This window comes from Dipodomys spectabilis, unplaced genomic scaffold, assembly GCF_019054845.1.
Source record: "Dipodomys spectabilis isolate Male_0828 unplaced genomic scaffold, ASM1905484v1 ptg000017l, whole genome shotgun sequence".
Taxonomy (NCBI): domain Eukaryota; kingdom Metazoa; phylum Chordata; class Mammalia; order Rodentia; family Heteromyidae; genus Dipodomys; species Dipodomys spectabilis.
Window position 1 is genome coordinate 8,299,105 of NW_024870694.1, and position 22,623 is coordinate 8,321,727.

General features: G+C 39.2%; 1 protein-coding gene across 2 annotated transcripts in view; it reads left to right on the top strand.

The window, feature by feature from the left end:
• Positions 1-22,623, top strand: part of LOC122097505 (kalirin) — a 470,035-nt gene that overhangs the window by 365,172 nt on the left and 82,240 nt on the right. For both annotated transcript variants that reach the window (XM_042668072.1, XM_042668064.1), the window contains exons 14-15: positions 9,192-9,387; positions 17,739-17,905. In XM_042668072.1, the coding sequence (XP_042524006.1) occupies positions 9,192-9,387; positions 17,739-17,905 (363 nt within the window). The remainder of the gene's footprint in view (positions 1-9,191; positions 9,388-17,738; positions 17,906-22,623) is intronic.

Sequence of the window (22,623 nt, forward strand, 5' to 3'; positions counted from 1 at the left end):
TTAAGGCTTATTTGATTAGATGACAGTGGTTTGGAGGTCAGAGCTGGTGGTTTAGTTTAACTTCATTCAACATGAACTACCCTGCCATCAGATGAGGGCATCACTAGGGTGTATTTATTTTGCCTGCAGTGATTCTGGGAAATTCAGTTTCACTGCTGAAAAATAATCCAGAGCCTATGAAGAAAATACCATTTTTAAAAAAATATGAATGTAAATCAAATACTCTAAAATTAGATCCCATTTAAATGTTGCAATAGAAGAGGTGATATTTAAGTTGTAGGATTTGCACTCTTCAGCCTTTCTATATTTAAAAATTCCCCATTTCTCCCCCAAAGACTGGACAGCAACTTGAAAAACTTGGTATGCAGCTAGATGCCAGAGGCGAACACCTATAATCCTAGCTACTCAGGAAGCTGGTATCTGAGGATCAAGGTTCAAAGCCAGCCCAAGCGGAAAAGTCTGTGAGATTCTTAGCTATAATTAACCACCAAAAAGCCAAAAGTAGAGCTGCGACTCAAGTGTTACAGTTCAAGCCTTGAGCACAAAAGCTCAGAGATAGTATCCAAACCTGAGTTCAACCCTCAGGACTAGCACAAAATAAAAAATAAACAAACAAAAAAGTTGGCATGCATGAATAAATATAGGAATGTAGTGGGAGAGCTTTATAACATGAGGGAGATAAAAGCAGTGATTTGGTTTTGTATCCTCTAGTAAAGATGATGACATCCAAGTTTCAAAGGGGTTTCATCCCAATATTGTAGGAGGTCAAAAGCTAAGAGAAAATGCTGCATCTAAGCTTAGAAATGGAAATCCTGCCAGATCTATGGGAAAATTCTGCTTCAAGTCAGATTGTCAGAAGTTATTTTTAAGGAAGATGAGATTATTTCAAATACCAGCTATGCTTCAGTGTGGGGATGAAGAGCAAAGAGAAGCTTCTGAGTGTGAAACTGCTGAGGGTGGTTTCTGTAATAAGAGCCATGTCAGAGCTGATATAAGCCAGGCCAGTATCTAGACTTGCAGAACCTACAGTTATGGTCCCGTTCCTAAAGAAAGGCATTTGATAGATGGACATACTTCAAATTCCCAGAGACTACTGACAACCAGTGTAGGCCTGTCACCCTGACATCTGGGGAATCTCAGTATGACTTCTCAATCACATAACTGAGGTCAAGATGAGCCAAATAAGGAATCCTACTTAGGAGCCCCTACAACAAATTAATCCACAAAGTCATAACTGTATTAAATATCAGTTTTAATCATAATAGTAGTGAAGAAAAGAACATGAAGTTGGCTGTCAAAATTATCCATTTAGCTGATTGATCCAATTGGAAGAGCAATTAGGTAATGGACTATTGGGACTCATCAATTATAACGTTCTGCAATATGTTCTTGCATTATTTTGCCAAGAACTAAAAACAACTGGAGTGGATTTCTTGACTGCCAAGTTCCTTTACTTTTCCAGCAGTGGCTTGCTGGAAAAACATATCCCCCCCCCCCCCATGGGCTTTATATAGCTATTTAAATACATTTAATTCTTCAACAGATTGTGTTTCTGAAACAGAGGTAAATGTCTCAATACTTTTAATGGCTAAAACTCACCATTTAAGTTGATTAATAAAAAAATCTAACACTTTATTGGACAAGAAGAGTAAATACTATGGTAGTTTAGATTATTCTAGTTCACAATGGTAACTTCTAGCACACAAACTCATTATAGGTGAAAAACTTGTGCAATGAGAGTCTCTTCGGCTGTCTCCCTGCCAGCCAGTACATGTAGGCCAGTGGAGATAATTTAGCCTTCCCTTATCTTAATAAAAATGATAATATAATATAGAAAGAGGTTTATTTTCTACTCAGCAACTCCTATGTTTCAGTAACATCCATTAAAATGGAATATACAGTACATATACAGTGTTGGTTAATATGTATAATCACCATTTTCTGACAAACAGTATTATACCATGATCAAACATACAGTATTTGCACTAGGCTGCCTGGACTCAAACCTGTTTTACTAACCTTACTAATTGAGTAATCATACTTAAGCTTTTGGAATCTTAGTTTCCTTCATTTGAAAGATCAAAATGACATGTGCTAGTCCAAAGGGTTGTTTTGAGAATCTAAAGAATTAACACATACAAAATTTTTTTCATCAAAGTTCCTGGCACTTAGTGAACATTTAATACACTATGGTCAATATTGTTACTGTTGTTCATAATGCATTTTCATTTCATATGTATAAATTTACATGACTATGTAGTATATATTTGTTTCTAGACTTCAGGCAGCTAACCATTCCATGTCATTGTTGCCTTTGTTGTTCTGCTAGTCTGTTCTGTTACTGAGTAATATTAGGAGATCCCTGAAAGAGGCATCTGTGGTGGAAATTCAAAGCTTTTGCTCTGACTGCACATTGAACTTGCCTACCTGGAGAATAGGACATCTTCTACTGTAACTCTAGTTCCTCTGTTCACATACCAGAACCAGATTGCAGGTCAATCTCCGTTATGGCAAAAACCCTCTGGGGAACTAGAGAATTATAGGTCAATTCACATTTTCTTCGTATTTGGGAATTTGACAGAATCAGGGAAGAGAAATTATCAAATTCTTTTTTCTTTTTTTTGGTCAGTCTTGGGAATTGAACTCTGGGCTTGGGTGCTGTCCCTCAGCATTTCAGCTCAAAGCGAGCACTCTACTGCTTGAGCCACAGTGCCACTTTGGGTTTTCTAGTGGTTTATTGGAGATAAGAGTCTCATGGACTTTCCTGCCCGGGCTGGCTTTGAACCGAGATCCTCAGATCTCAGCCTCCTGAGTAGCTAGGATTACAGGTGTGAGCCACCGGCGCCCGGCTCAAATTCTTAATGAAAATACCCTATTAAGGAAGGCAGTATGTTGTCCTACAAGGACAAATTATGTCTGACATCTATAGAAGACCAAAAATGTACAATTAATTTATTGATCTGGTCTAAGAACATGTGATGTATTTATAAGGTTCAAATAGAAATTTTTTTTTAGTGTTTCATTTGTTTGGTGTGTGTGCCCATGCCTGGGCACTGTCCTTTAGCTTTTTTGCTCAAGGCTGGCACTCTGTCACTTAAGCCAACAGCTCCAATCCTTGCTTTTTACTGGTTAATTGGAGATAGGAACCTTGTAGACTTTTCTGCCCAGGCTGGCTTCAAACAAGGATCCTCAGAGCTCAGCCTCCTGAGTAGTCAAGAGTGACAGGGTTGAGCCACTGGTACCCCCATTTTTGTTTTGTTTTTAAAGAAAACAGAGGATAAAACAGGCACTTTTCTGATGTGAGAATAATACAAAGAAGGGCATTCCCTCTAACTCAATCCTTGAACACTTATGGTCAGGAGCATTGGACTTGATGGTGAATGCTCAGCTCTGAAACTACAGGAAAAACTACCTGCTTTCAATTACTCCTAGAGTTGCTCTGATATTAAATGAAAGATAGTCAAATTCATAACCCATAATAAATGCACAGCTCAAAATAAAATGTGACCGGGTGCTGGTGACTAATACTGTAATCTTAGCTACTTAGGAAGCTGAGATCTGAAAATTGCAGTTAGAAGTAATTCCAGGCAGGAAAGTCTATGAGACTCTTCTTCCATAAACTACAAAAAAAAAATTTAAAGCCAGAAGTAGAGCTGTGGCTCAAGTGGTAAAGTGCTAGCCTTGAATAAAAAGAAGCTCAGGGTCAGTGCCCAAGTCTTGAGTATAAGCCCCAGGACCAACACACACACAAAGCAGCCAAATAAAATGTCATCTTCAACCATATCATTATCTTCATCATGATCGTTATCAAGGACTAAAAACTTCCCAGGGGGGGGGGGGATGGGGGGGGGAGAACAACACTGTGAGACTTCTGACTTTGCAGATGGTGATAGAGAGCTCAGTGATGACCACAGACTACAGGAAATGGGCAAAAAGGGAAAGGTGAGTTTGGATTCAGGCAGGTACAGCTTAGGAAGAGACACTAAAGTTGTCTTTACACATAAATACTGGGGAAGACCCACAAATGGGAGGAACCAATGGAGAGAGCTTTCTGAGAATAGCACCCAAAGTGGCTGTTAATCAACTCCTATCTATCAATCTTTTGATAACAAGAAACTGGATTTGATGACTCTCATCTGGTAGGAAAGTTCTGACCTTTTTTTTTTTTCCCTGTGGTATTAGAGTTTGAATGCAGAGCTCCATGCCTGCCAGGTAAGCACTCTGCCACTTGTGTCATGTCTCTAGCTTTTTGGGTTTTTTGTTTCATTTTGTTTTTTGTTTTTGAGATAGAGTCTTCCTTTTTGCCTGAGGGTTTTGTATTCTCTTTCTTTCCCCCGCCCCCTCAAATCCTAAACTATGATCTTCCTTACATTCTTGCTATAACCAGAAGAACAGGCATGTGACACCAGCCACCATGCACAGCCACCTTTTTTCAGTTGAGATGGGATCTCATTAACGTTTTGCTGGCCTTCAGCTATGATCCTCTTGATCTCAGCTTCCTGAGTGACTAGGATTACAGCAGTAAGCTACCATATTCAGCTTGGTTCTGTTTTTGTTTGTTTGTTTATTTAGTGTGTGTGTGTGTGTGAGAGAGAGAGAGAGAGAGAGAGAGAGAGCGCATGAGAGAGAGCCTTTTCATTTCCAAGTGCCTCTTACACCTTCTAAAATTATTTTTTAGCTCTTAGTCAGAGTCCCTTCTTTCTTTGTCTCTAGAGCAGACAATTGTTAGGATAGAAACATTGCCAAATTATCCCTCAAAGAGGTCATCATATTTTAACACACCAATTAACTCAGTGAGAAAGAGAGGTGCTACTGAAACCAAGAGAGGATCTGAGTGGCCTGGGAGCTAAGTGGGAGCTAATTAAGTGGAAGGAGGAAGTGAAGAAGCTGACAGAAAGCTGAGAGTACTTGGGAACCTTGCATACCATCTTTCATTCATGTAGTCAGGCCCTAGTTCAGGCCTGATCAGATTCTCTCCAAATGGACTTAAATTGCCAAGTATCCCCTGCTGCAGACTTTTCTTCTTTTCAACCTCATCTCTGTGAGAACTCACCCAGGATATGAGACAAACTATGAAAGTGAGGGACAAGGAGGGTGTCCATGTACTTGTGAATCTCTTTAAATCAGAGGGTATGCATAGAAGGGTGGTCAGGGCTTAGACAGATTAGGGAAGACAAAGACATTTCAGGGTTACTTGACCAGGAAGGAGGCTGGCAGGGGCCAAGCTTACTCTACAAGTCAGCAGGAAACTGGCTGGCCAGTTCTTAACAGAACAGCATAAAGTATTATTAGAAATCAATAAGGTAACTTATCAATAAAGTAACTTGAAGGTTTGAAACAGGATTTGTTATTTGTTGTGACAGTACTTGGGTTTGAACTCACACTTATTAGGCAGCACTCTACCCCTGAACCATACTTCCAACTGTTTTTTTGTGCTTTCTTCCTTCCCTAGGCACATAGTTGTAACTATGATGATAGGTGTACCCAGCTCTTGGTCAAGAGGTGTTTCACAAATTTTTCTTCCTGGGCTGACCTTGAACCACAGTCCTTACAATTCTCAGCCTCCTAGGTAACTAGGGTACTACCAATACCCCTATTTTATGCCAGCTTTGTACACAAGAATCTGAATACAAATTCTGGAATCGTTCTTCAGCCAAAAGCCCTTTACAGGGTCAGTTCCATGGGATCAAAGCAAGAGAGAGAGAATAATCTATACAGATGACCAATAGAGCATATGAAAATGTGTTCACCATACAAATAAAAAGACTCATCCCAGTTAGATTGACCAACATCATGAATTTGAACAACAAATGGTGGGAATGTGGGGTAAAAGGAACTCTATTGCACTGTTGGTGGGAATGTAAATTAGTACAAACACTTTGGACAGTAGTCTGGAAGTTCCTCAAAAAACTAAATATAGATCTTCCCTATAACCCAGCCATACCACTCCTGAGCATCTACCCAGAAATCACAAGCCAGGATATTGTAAAGATATTTGCATATCCATGTTCATTGCTACACTATTCACAATAGCCAAGCTATGGAAGCAGCTCAAGTACTCTACAATAGATGAATGAAATCTAGTACCTGTACATTTTACACAGCCATTAGAAAGAATAATATTATGTCATTTGCAGGGAAATGGATGGACTTAGAACAAATCATGTTAAGTGAAGTAAGCCAAACTCAGAGAGACAAACGGCACATGTTTTCTGCCTTATGTGGAATCTAGATCTAAAAAATATACTGGGTCATGATAAATTATACAGGACTGTAGGCATTCACACACGAGAACAAAGGAGGATACCTTTTTGTCTTATTTCTTTTTGTGTTTGGGAGGGCAAGGGGGCACAGAAATGGAGGGACAAAAGTTAAACAAATGCAACAGTGATATTCACTAGACACTATACAACTTGTAGGTAGGGACAGGAGGGAAAAACTGGGAGAAAGTGAGGGAAGAGGTGACACTGTCCCAAATGAAATGTGCTTATTACCTGATTTATGTAACTCTAACCCCTCTGTATATCACCTTTATGATAACAATTAAAAATTTTTAAAATTTACAAAAAAGGAAATGTGGTCACCATTAGCAGTCAACAGTAAAACAATTTAAAACTGTAATGAGATACCACTTCAGACCCACTAGTGTTATTAATTATTAGACAATAATACCAGGTGATAGGGAGGATATAGAGCAACTAGAATTTTCATATGTAAAGGTATAGAATCATAAAACATTATAACCATATTGACAGTTCTTATAAAGATAGGCCTAGCCCATGACTCTCCAGTTCTACGCATTAGGTAATCACTCAAGAGCAGTGAAAACCTATATCTACATAAAGACTCATAAGAATTTTCACATCAACCTATTGGTTAAGTCCAAGCACCTCCAAAAGCTGGTTAGCAGAATAGTAGAGATACAAACCGTGGTGCATCTACACAATGGAGTATGTTTGTCTACGCCAAAGGAAAAACTATTCATATACCCAGTTACATGGATGAATCTTAAATACAGAGTATTGAACCAAAGAAACTAGACATAAAAAGTACACATAATAACATCTCAGTCACATAAGACCCAAGAATAGGCAAAACTCCATCTATAATTATGGAAATCAGAAAGTGGTGCCTGGTTTAATGAGAGCAAAACCTGGAAAGGAGTCTGAGTATGGGGTCTCAGTGTTTGCTAATAGGGAAGGTGATGCCACCTGTCAGCTAGGAGGAGACCCATCAGAATGAAAACACCTAAGCTAAGGACCTGAGATATATATGTGCCTAGACTGCTGGGTGGAAATGTGTGACCTGGTGAGACTTCCATTTCTAACTCCTAGAGCACTCATCTATACTTTGTTTGGGGCACTGGCTATAAGGATGTATAAACTCAAAACTCAGGAAACTGAATGCTTAAAATATGTGTATTCTCTTTTATTTTCTAAATGTAGAAAGGAAAAATATGCTTATATGCCTCTCTTAGAATAAACTGTCCTATAAGTTATTTCTTTTTTATTTTTAAATTATTTCTTAAATATCAATGAAATATCAGTCTTACTTTCCTCTGCTTAGCCCCTTTATGTGTTAAAGAATTAAATAATCCTTAATGATGGGGCTCCAAAGAAACCTGTTTTTTTCCTGATAACCGGTTAGTTCCCAGACTCCCTGAGGCCTCCCCACAATAAGTAGATACTTGGTTTTCCTGCTGCATTCAAATAGTTTCCTGGACTGACCTGAAAAAAAAAATGTGGGGCAGGAGGTGGAGGGCAATATTATAACAGTTCCTCCATCACTGTCTCAAAGAAAGCTAACACATTTTCATCTGTTTCTGTCTTACTTAAAGAAAGACCTTACTGTTAGATAACAAATGGAATCCTGGTACCCAGACAAGCATACTCTTGTGAGGGATTGCTTGGCTTTCCAACCCCAGTGTGGCTGGGATATAAGAATAATTTTCTCTCTCGCCCCTCAATCTGATTTTTTTACTTCCCAGTATCCGCTAATGTCCCTAAAGCAGCAGTGTTTAAGGTAATGTTATCTGTCAGCTGAAATGAAAACCTGCATACTAAAAACACCTAAACTAGGAAAAATTAATTCCATTTTGCAGAAAAGAAGCTGACAGTACTCATGCTGTTGCCCTCATGTGCCATCATGAGGATAGCACGAGAAAACAGAGCTAAAAATTTTGATTGACATACAGGATGGAATTACTTAATTCAGTAATTCTGAGTTCCTATTCTATGGTTTATTGTAAGGGGAGTATAAGACTCAGTCCTTATTTGCAGAGAACTTAAAGTATAGGAGGCAAAATCATCCGAGTTAAGGTGTAGAACAATAAACAATTAATTACTGCATGTTGGAATGATGTTTTCATTTATTACATGTTCCAGTCTTCATTAGAATCAGTATTACTTTTCAATTGGTCATAATGTGCTTGAATGTTTAGAGGGATGCCTTTCATTTATACCTGGTTGGTCACTAATCCCAGGAAACAGAGGAAGAGAATCCTGCACAACACAACACAGGAAACAGATGGGGACGGCTGGGTTTGATGTACACCAGTACCTTAATTAATTATGTAACCTTAGGGCATACTCAAAGCTTCTCTAGCCCTCAAGTTATATTTCTGAAATAAACTCACTGCTTAGCTTAAAAGACCTCTCCAATAATGAGATATTTTTAATGAGCAACAGTTATGAGGTGGTAGACACAATCTTTGTAGCCAGTAGAAGAATTGAACTACTTCTGATGCTTTGCCCCTCATTAGCAGAGCAAACTTGGGGCAAGTTATTCTATCTTTAGTTAAAAGTGAAATTCCTTTGAATGTTGAAGGATCAGCTTCCTCTTCTATAAGGTAGGCTTGGAGAATCCATACAGCTTGCCTCACTGAGTCATTGTGGAGACTGAACAAAATGAGTATACAAACATTTTACAAACCCTAGTTCAGAGCATAAATGTTTGCTGTCAGTTCTTTGCTATTGGTATAGGCCTTGAAAAGCAGAGAGAACATGTAAAGACACGTACATGGGGGTGCATGACAAGGTTCCTTAAATAAGAGTCCAGGGGTAAAAGAGAGGCAGAATGGAGAGACTGTCTGAGGGGTATGTGAGGTTTTATGGCTCTGAGTTAGTAAATTTCAACCTAGCAGCCTCTCATGGGTCTGATGAGCTTGCCCTGATGATGGTGGTTCCTCACAGGTAACAGCAGAACTGGATGCCTGGAATGAGGACTTGCTCCGGCAGATGAATGACTTCAACACCGAGGATCTGACCCTGGCAGAGCAGCGGCTGCAGCGCCATACAGAACGGAAGCTAGCCATGAACAATATGACCTTTGAGGTCATCCAGCAGGGCCAGGATCTGCACCAGTACATCATGGAGGTCCAGGCTTCCGGTGGGTGGTCTCTCATTCTCATTCACTTTATTCCTACAGATACAAAGAAGAAAAAAGAAAAATTTTATTTGTGAATTTAAAGAAAAAGAAGAAACCATATGATGAAAGTTGAAATGGCTTCTTCATGTTTGCCCATTTAGGCTGTGGGTAAGGTGGCACTAGAGATAGGGTCTCTGGATACTATGGAGAAAATAGGACCACCAATAATGGAAATTAGTATCATTTTTTAAAATGATGGTTGGAGAAACAAACCTAAATCAGATATCTATGGAATTGTACTCCAGAGTAGAGCTGAACTCTATTCCCTCACTACCAGCCTCATCACACTCTCCTCTGCCTTGCCCTCTTCTTTAAGGTGGTCTCCTGGGTCTCTGGCTCATGCTTTCAGGGAATCCTCAATAATTTTTTTATTATTGATCCATAGATGAGTTTAAATAATGTTATAATAAAAATTTATAGATAGATCATATACCTTAGTAACTTCTCAAAGATAAAACATGGCTGAATACCAACATTTCACTTCTTTTCCTGCTCAAGATTTAGCCAACAAATGTATGAACCCTTACTATATGCCTGCCAACATAGTCTTTGATGGAGAGAGCCAAAGTAATGCCTAAGGACAGCTAGTTGAGAAGGAATGAACCCACATATCTGGATGAATTCAGGATTTCTATCATCCAGTCCAGCCTATCACGGGTTTTTCTAGGCAGGACTTTGTTATGAGAGGGCTCTTGTTCTCTGCATTGAGGAAGACTGTGGCTGAGACCATCAACACTTTGAAGTACAATTGGGCCAAGTCCCTGATGACCTTGAAAGATATTAGAATCATGAACATATCAAGGGAATCTTACTGATCCTACTTTACTTTAGAGTACTATTTCTCTTTTAAACACCTGAAAAGTAAATACTGTACCAGCATCCAAAGGAACTTTACTCCTAACAAAAGAGGAGAGAATCTAATAAATCTTTTTTCAGCACACTCCTTCCTTGAATTCTTATCTGTGTTACAACCACGCTGGTTTTGAGGTGTGCAGTCTGTATTATCCACAACCCTGAAAGGTTCACTCACCTTGCAGTCTATTTGGAGCCTTTTTTATGACAATCTTCAGGCACCGTGCCTTGATATTCTAACTTGCTGATGCCCTTGAGGCAAGAATCAGTAAAAGGCTCCTTTAGTGATTCAACTGTACAGCCAGGGCTGAGAGTCACTGCTTTTGATCAGTTAAATCACGACAGCTGCCATCTATGAAATGATCTGGGACAGTGGCTTTCAACTTGTCCCCAGATAAGTATGGCTAGCATCACCTAGAACTTTCTTGATATGCGAATTTAAGGACATGCCTCGAGACACCATCATACCAGAATCTCTTGGAAGTAGAGTCCTGCAATTTGTACTTCCACAAACACTTCTGATGCTCTATTTGCCACTCAGAGTAAGCCCTGGACCAGGAACATTGCTATCACTCAAAGCTAGTTAGAATTGCAGAATCACAAGCTTTGTCTCAGACCCATGAATCTGAATCTGCATGTTAACGAAATCTCTGGATAAATCATTTGTGCATTGAAGTTTGAGAAGTAGTGTTCTAGCACATAAGCATGCCTTTTCAGAACCTTCACAGGGAGAAGGGATGAGGAACAGCAATCCCTTTTCTGAGACTGAAAATCTCATCTGCACTCAAGAGTTTAGCTCTGCATCTACCCTCATAATGCTCATTATATCTGGCTATCCAGCTACGACTGGGAGCCATAAAACATGCAAACCCAGGAACTAGGAGAAAGGCTCGGCGGAGAGGCTGTGGAAGTATGCTTTCCCTTCATTCTTCTGAATAGACCACTGAGAGACTGACATAACTCTAAGCAAGCCAACTTCTGTCCCAGGATCCAGGCATCCATGGCAATCGAAAGATGGTTGGCAGTCCCTGAGGACTGCTTGTGACTGGGGGTTGGCTGTGCTTGGCGTCCACCTTAACCATGAGGGCTGAGTGGGTGAAAGTACCCCCAAACAGATGGGCTGCCCACCCCCACAGGATCCTTGAAATAAGCTTTTTTAAAAGCAGTCTGGCTGGCCTCCTCAGTCTTCTCTGCTGAAACTGGCTGTTCCCTCAACTCCTACCATAGCTGGCTGTTCAGTCTGGCAGAGTCCCTGGGGCTTCAAAGGGAGCAGATCCAGGTACTTCAGGGAGCTCACTCTCAGAGCATGACCTGTCCCATGAGAAGGCATCTATCTCACTGTGGGCTTGTAGCAACTGGAGCTGGGTAGGTAGGGTAGAGGGTAAGGGTAGACACTCGGTGGGCCCTGAAGAATGCAAGGCTTCCAGTAATAAATACGGACTGAGATAATAAATAGGCACTCACCATGTCTTATGAACTGTATTTGGAATAAGGTAAAATAGAACGTATTGTTCTAGACAAAGGCCAAATAGAAAAACTAAAGCTTTGGTTGGTTTTTAACATTCTTTGCTAAATTAACTAAAAGTTTATGCTTTGGGTTTTTTTTTTAGTAGTCAACACTAAGGAATTTCCATATGCTTCATGTGTGAAGCTAATAATATTTAGGCTCTACTAAATGCCTCTGGTATGCCAACAATTTTAACCGAAGCAAAGACCATATCAACCTTAGGAATTGGGCACATAGGAGCAAATCTTAATTGGCTCCTGTCCTCTCCTCACTATAGTATTATCTGCTTGAGTTTCAAGTTTGGAAGAGGTAAGTGTTCCTGGGAAGAAACATGCTGCCTGAACTCCAAGTCCAGGACCACCACAAGTATTCTGACTTTGGAAACACCCATCCCAGCTTTTGGAAATACTGTAAGATAAATTATGTTTTGCAAGAATCATTATTAGCTACGGACTAGTGGCTCACACCTACAATCATAGTCAGAAGGTAGAAATCTAAGCATCATGGTTTGAAGACAGCCCAGACAGACAACTCTGAAAGACTCTTATTATCTCCAGTTAACCAGCAAGAAGCTGGAACTGAAGGCATGGCAAGAATCCTTGTCCTTATTCAAGGAGGCCAAGAACAAAGAAACAAGAGGAAATCCTGGGCTGAAGTCCCAGCCACTCATCCTGCTGAGTGTCCTCAAGCATGCTACCCAATCTTTCTAAAACTATCCCTTTAAGAGAGTGATGACTTCGGATGACCCGTCACATGGGGTCATTGCAAAAATGCAGTGAGATCATACATAAGCATGGAAAGAATGCAGTAAAGCCTAACAACTGCTGTTTAATTCTTGAATTCTAGCCCACACTGCAAGCAGACTTTTGGGGTTGAGTTCCTGTAGCTTCTCCAGCAGCCCAAGGACAGTTTCTCAACACTCCAGCCTCTAGCAGAATGGTTATGTCTTACGCATAGCAAGTTGTCAGTAATAACATGTGCTGAATTAATCAGGAGTGAACATCAGTGTGGGTGGAACAGATGTAGGCAAAAATAATGGACCACAAATAATTTTATTTACATTGTAAAAGGAAATGATAGGAAAAGCCTGTGTATTTCAAAATGGAAACAACTCAGGCTACCAGGGAGCTGAAAGGAAGGAAAAGTCTCATTGTAAAGCAGTAATTCCAAACCTGGCTGCACACTTAGAATCAACTGGGAAACTTCTTAAAAATACCAGTGAGTGAGCCTTGCCCCACAGGAATTCTGCCTTAATTAGTTTGGAGTGGGCCCAGGTTTGTTTTGGTGGTTTTTTTTTTAACTTCCCGGGTGATTATAAGGTACAGCCACAGTTGAGAAAAACTGATCTAAAAACCTGATTAAAGAACTTTGTAATTTCTGACCTGGGTGTTGTATATGTGGAATGACACAGAAAGAAAAGTAGGAGGGAAGAAGAAAAGAGAAAAGATAGTATTCTCCATGTGAAGCAGATGCAGATACTTAGAAATAGTTTAAATGTGTCATAGGTATGGACAAGATAGCCAGGAATACCCCTATCTGACCCTGAGAGGAACTGCCTCTTTCCTTGAGAAAGTAAAATTGGTATTATAGTTGGCCTGTAGCCTGCTTAGCATGAGCCAGGCCTTGACTTCCATCCCCAGTTATCACAAAAAAGGAAAGAATGAATGGATAATAAAGTAGTACCCCCAACAACACAACCAAGGAAAGCAAAGTAACACTTGGTATTTGCTGTGCCTTGAGTCTAAATACCAGTGCAGAACACTCTACAGCTGAGTGTGGCATGAGAACATCACTGTTCCCTGGGTTGTATCCATAGTGCCATCTTGTCCAGTGCTTCACACTCCTGGTTCTGTGTTAGAATCTGCTTTAAGAGCTTTAAGAGTTACTGAGTTCTTGGACCCAATCAAACCTTCTGGGATGTGCCCAGGACATGGTGATTTCAAAAGATTCTGTATGAATCTGTTGTGAGCTGGAATTGAGCACACTAGCCCAACAATATTTCAACCACCATAGTGTATAATGATAATACATATTAAGCAAGTATATAAACACTTGTCAGTAGATTTTATATTTCTAATTTATGTAAGCCTTTCAAAAGTCCCATCAATAATCAACTGTTATTTTCTCCAAGGAAAAGAAAAAATGGGGAAAAATGGATATTTTGAGCTGACTAGATGTTGGGTGCTATATAGTCTATATCTTAGCTGGGCCTCACAACATCCCTAAGAAGTTGTTGTGGTTCCCATTTTACAGCCAAGGTACTGATGCTTAGGAAAGGTCATTGTTAATAGGTTGCAGTCTCAAAGCTAAGCTGTCACTAATGAAGCAGTCAGATAATCCCTATACCACTGTACAGAACCCCGGCTCTTCTTTGTCCATGGATCAGGAATCTGTTGGGTGATATGAATCAAGCACAGTACTATACCGAGAAGAAAAGAGACAAATAGGACAGAGTAGCCTGGCATCTGGAGGCCTGTGATAATATGGGCCCTATGACAATATGAAGAATGGAATAAAAAACCAACTTCTTGGGAGTATAGGCTCAGGACACTGTAGAGGCACATCAGAAAGTACTATTTTTGTGGGGATTTTTTTTTTGTTTCTTTGCCAGTTCTGGGGCTTGAACTCTGGGCCTAGGCATTGTCACCGCTGAGCTTCTGTTGCACAAGGTTAGTTAGTGTTCTACCACTTGAGCTTTAGCTCCACTTTCAGCTTTTACTGTGATTGATTGGAGATAAGAGTTTCACAGACTCTCCTACCCAGGCTGGCTTTGAACCACAGTCCTCAGATCTCCGCCTCCTGAGTAGTTAGGATTACAGGCATGAGCCACTGGTACCCAGCTTCATTACTGTTTTTTTTAAAGATTGATAAACTGCTTCATTATAAATATATCCAGTTCTTGATGGAAAGAATACACATGTCTTTCTGTCTCACTGCAAACCCCTAAGGAAGACAGGGAGATGAATGAAATTGAGACTAAAAATATCAACACAAGCAAACTCTGCTTGCCAATGATGGATGGATACTTCATAGCTCACAGGTTTTAGCATCTGGGACTCAGCGAAGTGATTAGGAGCAGTGGAAGAGAGAGCTTCTTTTCTCTTCCGGATGTGGCTTGAGTTAGCCTTTATGTTCTCTCATCCCCTTTGTCAACAATGATGTGATATTGAGGAGGGCAAAGGCATGGTGGGTACCATCATCATCTTTTGCATATCATAGGTTCATCCACATATAAAGAGATAGATAGGATGTCAGGACCTGAGTCTTGGGGAAGGAAGGGAAGGCTACCCTCCTTGGTGAATTATTGACCTTAGAGTGGCCATTCACATGCAGTATGGCAGGGGTGCAGTTTCCCAAAAAGACACTTGAATTAAGCCTATCATTCTAAAACACTAGAGACACTTGCAGAGTGAAGATGAGCTGAATCAAATCCACACAGAGACTGGATGTACAGAAGAGATGGATTTTAAATTATGTTTGTGGAAAGTAAACATAGGAGCTAAGGGTCAAATCCCATACCCAGCCAAGCAGAGACAGTAATTTCTCCATTTCTTCTTCTTTTGATTTCGGTCAAGGAGGTGTTCTACCTCATCCTCCTGGTAATTGAAAATAGTAACTAGAGGGGGTTGGCTGCCAAAAGAACAAGCCGTTCTTTCTGTCTTCCACAGATATTTTAGGAGCTGGGACTCGGAATTATGAAACTCACAGAAAAAAATAAACATGAGAAGATACTGAAATTATTATCATGTAACACCAGGAAATATTTTTTCCCACTCTTCCATATTGTGCTTATATAAAATACTATTTTTGCCCCTAGAACTGAATTTCCCCTGGTGTATACAGACTTTCCTCATACTCCCCCAGAGGAGGCTGCAGGTGTGCTGGGGGTGGCAAGGCTGAGTTTCTGATACTGTGAGTCAGAGCATTGTAGACATCCCTCAAAGGAGATCTAGTTTTGTTGTGGTTTTTTCTGTTTTGTTTTGTTGCTGTTGTTTTCTGATCATGGGGCTTGAACTCTGGGCCTAGGTGCTGTCCCTGAGCTTCTTTGTGCTCAAGGCCAGCACTCTACCACTTGAGCCACAGTGCCACTTCTGAATTTTTTCTGAGTTTATTGGAGATAAGAGTCTCGTAGCCTTTCCTGCCCAGGCTGGCTTTGAACCATGATCCTCAGATTTCAGCCTCCTGAGTAGCTAGGATTACAGAGGTGAGCCACCGATGCCAGGCTATAGGAGATCTGTTTTTTAGATGGCTATATATTGATATTAGTGGGTTGCTTTGGGTTTGACCTTCATGGATGTGCACTGTCCTTGGGAATTTACTGCTGGGCTTTTGAGTCTGAACCTTCCTTGTTAAGTCCCTATTGTTTCATGTCTCTAACAGAACCACAGCAGCCTCGGATCATAGGTTACTTGATGGGAAGCCAAGAAAGGATTTGGACAGAGGGGGGTCAGGGCAAGGCAGCAATCCAGAGTTAGATTTTTCTCAAAGCTAAGAATATGAGCAAGGCTGAGGAATAGAAAATCTTAGTTTACATATAAGGAAAATGAAATTTCTGAAATATTAAAGTAATTTGGATTCTAACTCGGGATTGGGTCAAAGCTAGTAAACTTTCCCTGTTGTCTTTGCATGCTAAACAAGTACATGATATAACCATGGCGGTTTCTTTGTTGTATTTCAGAATTTAACTTTTCCATTTGGAGACATTGGTGTGATGAGCAGAAGTAATGTATGTGTGTCTGCATTTGTGTGTCAGGAAAGTGTACAGAAAGAATAAGACAGGAAGGTGGACAAGGAATGAGCCACAGGTTATGGCTAGCAGATATTGACTCAGGGCTCCCTTTTCAAGTTGGATGTTTATTAATGTTGGAAACACTGGTTAGTGGTTGACAGGACTTCTTGCTTTGAACTAGTAAAACAATCAGCAAGCCCTCTGTGTGGTTAAAAACTTAAATATGATAGTTTTTCTGAATGGATGAGCAGCCAATATCCCTGTGATATTGCTGAGGTATGTTTATTCAATGTGCAGCATGCATTTTTTTTTATGGTACTGGAGCCTGAAATCACGATCTCTCCTTCTTAGCTTACATTTTTTTTTGTTCAGGGATGATACAACTACCACTTGAGCTACACCTCCACTGCTGAAAAATAAGAGTCTCTTGGAACTGGCTACAGATCTCAGCCTCCTAAGTAACTAGGATTATAAGCATGAGCTACCAGTGCCCAATTTAGTATGTATTTCTAATGAATTGCTTTTTTTAAGGGATGTAAATTGGCTAATAAAAATCATCACTAACTGGATACTGACATAATAATACATTTCCCATCTAATAAAAAATTATATATGACCAGTCAAAAGAAAATATATGCTGGGTGCCAGTAGCTTCTGCCTATAATCCTAGTTATTCAGGAGGCTGAGATCTGAAAATCAAAACTCAAAGTCAGCCTAGCCAAGCTCAAGTGTTAGAGCCATGAAAACTGAGAGCTTAAAGCCATGAGTTCAAGTCTAGTGCCACTATAAAAAGATAAAGGAAAAGAAAAAAGAAACTGTGTCTTTTGCAGAAGTTTGAGACAGGGTCCTCTTTGGGTCTGGTTTTATAATTTCCAACATGATCCAAAGGTTTGCCTTTGAATATTCTGAGTTTTGGAAAATCCCCCAAGTAGAAACTGATGGTTATTGTCTAAGGTTTGGCTTCTAGAGGACCAACTTTCTAACTCCTGTTGATAATAAGAACTTAATCCTCTGTTGAAAAGTAATTCCTATGGATCATTTTACCCAAAAGAGATGGTGTGGTCTGAGCATCCTAAATAGGATCTATTGTGGTGAGGAATCCATTCTAGAGGTTAGAAGGGTCTGATAATGGCTGCTTCCAAATTCCAGTTTTCTTGTGCATACTAGGAAAATGTTGACTTCACAGTACTACCTGGATTTTAATTGTTTACATTTTTAAACTAGGAATTGAGTTAATCTGTGAAAAAGACATTGACCTTGCGGCCCAAGTACAAGAGCTACTGGAGTTTCTCCACGAAAAGCAACATGAATTGGAGCTGAATGCAGAGCAGACCCATAAGCGGCTAGAACAGTGTCTCCAGCTGCGGCACCTCCAAGCTGAAGTCAAACAGGTGAGCCTGGCTTGGCCCTGCTCTTGCTGAGGAGTGAGGAGCACAGAGCTACAGATGTGTCCTTGAAGAAACCAGGCCTTAGAAAACATAGGATATAAGGATTAGTAGGACCAATTTCTGAAAGTTTGCCTGCTATAATAAATAGATCCAGTGCAGAAGTAGCTCAAACTGTAATCTCACACATTATATTGCAAGGAGAATATTCCAGAGCTTTTCCAAATTGTCCCCAGACACTAAATTCTCTTTATATCTTTGTTCAGTTCTGACATATCACCCAAGGGAAATACAAATCATTTTATCCATAAACAGATTCTGGCTGCAAAACCAGGTAGATTTGTTTATTATAGATTTAAGGTACTAGGGTACCAGCTCCTGACACATAAAGTAGTGATTAAATAGTACCAATTACCAATACTATTTCCAACACATGGGTGATTCCTAGAAAACCCTTTTCTTACCATTTAAAAATTGATTTTAAAAAAGGATACAAGAATTCTTATCTTCAGAAGGCCTTATATTAAATGTTTTACTGGAGGACATACTCAGACCCCCAAGAGTATAGACATAATGAATAGTGGCACATTTGTAATTATGCCTTTTCCTTTACCATCAACCCTCACAACCACTGAAACAGACACAGTTCCTACTTTACAGATGAGGCCACTGAAACCTAGAAGGGTCAATACACATGGCCACAATGAGGAAAGAACAGATAATTTCTTCTATGAATGTAGGAGCACCTCCTGCTAGGTGGCTAACACTTCCCTTTGGTAGTTGCTGTTCTTTGCTCTGTGCTCTCCTAAGTGACACTGTCCTCTGCTTTCTCTAGGCAGAGCCCTATCTTCATCATAAATTAATCCTAAACAGAGAAACACTTTCCACCTTTCAATATTCTTTCACACGCATGGGAGCTGCTGAAGCTTATAAAATTTAATCTACCAACTTAGTGTAAGAGACAAAAATGTCATATTTTATTTAACTATTGCTAAATCACATTCACACTCCCTTGCTAATTCTATGCTAGAATTTGTCATATTGAACAGTTATCTTCCCCATTATTTTTCCAATCAGTGCTCAACCAGAACATGCATGTATATGCAGGTTCTCACACAAAAACACACACACATACACACACACACACACACACAGATAGCATGCTGAAGGTCTATATTCACTGTTTATAAGAGTGCTGAGCCACACACTAGATAGGATTACAAAGCTGCCATCCAAGGGTTCTCTGCTTAATGACATTGGGATCATGCCAGAACCTCCAGAGAGAACTATTAGTCATGAAGACATCGTGGAATTCCTAGCAGGCAGAGAACAATAATGAGTATACAAAGTGTGGAACTTTTAACAGTAATGAAAGTACTTCCTTATCATTTGAGATGTGCTTTCTGACTTAAGATGAGGCACAGACAAGAAATGAGATAAGGGGAGAGAAAATGAATATGACAGAGAATAGACCCATGGGAGAAAGTGATTCTATGCTTACTCTACAAATTAGGGAAATGAAGTAACCTAGAATTAGTGCTTTCCAGGGCTTCTTGAATAATTAGCTGTAATTTGAGACTGTGTATCCTACATCTAAGGTTTGCCTCTCCAGGGTCCCATACCATTTTGGGCTTGAGGAAGCAATAGAGAGAAGCCCACCAGTGCTCTGAGGTTTTCTCAGGTACTTCTAGCACCACACCTGAGAAGACAGACAGGGTTGGCCTTGGATCCACAAAGGGGCAGCACCTGCCACTCTCTCAGCAGGACTCCAGCAGGTCATCAGAGTCTTCCTCTGCTGTCATGTCTGGTATTTCCTTCAATAGCACTTAATAGGAATGGCCATCTGAACAAAACAAAACAAAAATCATTGCTACTTGACTTTGAATTTAAGTACATAGATTTTCTGTTTTTAGTTTTGGGTGGTGGTGGTTGTTGTTGTTTCTGTATAAATAGTAGAGTCAACTCTCTAATTAGTATAGATTCTGTATAAGGTGAGGGGTAAGGATGATAGGAGGTTTGTCAAATGGAGAACGAGACTATATATAAATGATCCTGGGTTAACTAAAGCGATACACATTCTCATTTGTATGGGACAGTGCCTTCTCACATGGCAAGATGGACCCATAGTCCATCTTGTAATTCAAAACTACATAAAATATCTCAAGTCCAAAGACCTACAAAGGTCGTCACAAATGACAGCAGCCCTTTGAGATGCCAAGGGACTGCTGCTTGGTTAAGCCACCATGCCTCATTAGACAGACTTGTTTTCCTTGTCAGGACAGGTGCTTTCTTTAGTGATTCATCTGATCCCGTTTCAGAGAACACATTTTTGTTTGATGGAAATTGGTGGAGCAGGAAATATTGATTTGGAAGCTGTTGACACTTAGAAAAAGAGAGTTAATTTAGATGTCAGTATTGATCAGTGAAACTAAGTTTAGATGCTCCCTTCCGAGTTTCTCTTTTGAATATACTCTCAAAAAAAAAAAAAAAGAAAAAAAAAGAAAGACCTTAATTGTAATGCCATTTAGTGGAGACAGAAAGGGAGAAGGCAGTAATATACTATGATATAGCTCTGTTGTTGGAACTCTAGATTTGACATTATGGCCATGATAATCTTAAGTGTAGTTGTGCCAAAATAATATTAAACTAGATCTTGGAAAGCACACACACTAGACTGAAATTTATCATTAAGTACTTGAGGAAGGAAAATTGTTTAATGCAGCTGATTTTCTTTTTGAGGGATTTCATAGGACTTTATGTCTAAGGTAGACAGCATATGCGAGAGAGATGGTGGGCCTTGAAAGAAATCATTCTACTGATTGCAGCACAGCACACATTCCAGGTTCTTGGACCACCCACGTGCCCCTCAGATTACTCTCCAGACCCCACATAATGCTTTGATTGCTTCCAGGAAAATTACTACTCTGGTAAAGATGACCTCATATCTATTAGATAATTCAAGAAGATGTGAAAAAAAATGACTTAATGGAAATAAAAATGAGTGAATTTCCATACACATTCCTGCAAAGCAGTGCATTTAAGAGAGAATCTGCTCAAACACATTTATAAGACACTTGATTGCTTCTTTGGGCCAGATGCTGGCCAGATTTGCATATGATCAAATAGGCATTCAAAACCAAGAAAAAATATATATTTTCCTGATCTTATACTTCTAAGGAGAATACTATGTCTACCACAATAGTCTGGTGACATATCAAAGTTAGAAAGGAGTTAGAGTCTATCCAAAAGATGGCAATCAAAAGGACAAGTACCGTCTTTTTGTCTAAAAGATATTTAAGATGACATATGGCACGCGCACACGGTTTATAAACTCATGAAGGATGACCATGTATAATATCATGAATTTTTAGAACCAAAGAACTCTGGGGTTTTGACAAGTGCCCTGATATTATCTGATGAGCTGAGAATTTCTTCCTATGTCTGGTGTTACCGAAATAGCTGTGCCTCTCCAGTGAGCAGTCATCTACAGTTGTCCTAAGGAAATTACATGGCTTTATTGTAGATACGACCTCAAGACCCAGTCATCTATAAACTGCTTCCTAGCCTATAGGAGAACAAAGCCCAGATGGCCAACTTAATTGTATCATCATTTGTTGACATCCATCTTCAGTTGCTCCAATTTACTCTCCTGATTTGGACATATCTAAGTTTCCTTGTCCTGATGAAGTAATAGGTCTTAATTTTTAGTTGCCTCCTAAGCCAAGACTCAGCTGAATTCTTAACTCTTAAATCCCAAACAACAGTATTCTTCCAGTGCTTCATTTCTCTCAACTCAATTTTCTCTGAAGTCCTATGGGTATAGGGGTACTCTGTGAATGTTGAAGAACATATAGAATGTTAAAGCAGAAAATGACCTGTAAACATTACCTAACTCCTATGTGAATTGTTGCCTCAGATGCGCTGCTGAATGTAATATGAAATGAAAAATCATTTCACATTAATAATTTCATTTCTGTCTTTATTCTTTGCTTTATGCCAGGAAAGTGTTCATATTTTACAGATGTGGAAACTGAGTGCTAGCTTACATGATGTTTTCAAGGGCACAAATCTGAAAATGTGTGTGGGATCAGTATTTCCTTAGCTACAATATTTTTTCTTCTATATAGTACACCCTGGGATGCTCACAGATGTTTTTTGAACCAAGAGGATAAAAAAGAGCCTGATAATAGAAGATTATACCAACAAAAATATTATAGAATATATGTAAAGACCAATAATTACAACAACCTATGACAGCCATATTATTTTATAATGTTCCAATAAGCTCTTGCAAATTAATTGAATATATTATTTATATTATATATAATATATAAATAATATTATATATTATTTTATATATAAATATATATTTATATAATAGATTATATATTATTTATTATACATAATATATAAATAATATATAATATATTATTTATATATAAATGTAAATATATATTTATCTAAATATATAATATATAAATATATTATATATAAATATTATATATATTATAAATATAATATATCTAAATATATTAATTTAATGTATCTAAATATATTTAATAATCTATCTAAGAATACCTAATATATCTACATCTTTCCCTTATCATTGGGAGAATTATAACTGGAAATCCCCAATTATTCATCTTTGTTCCAAACTGGAAATCACCAGCAACACCATCATCATCATCATCATCATGACTTTACCTTTCCAGTATACTGCACCA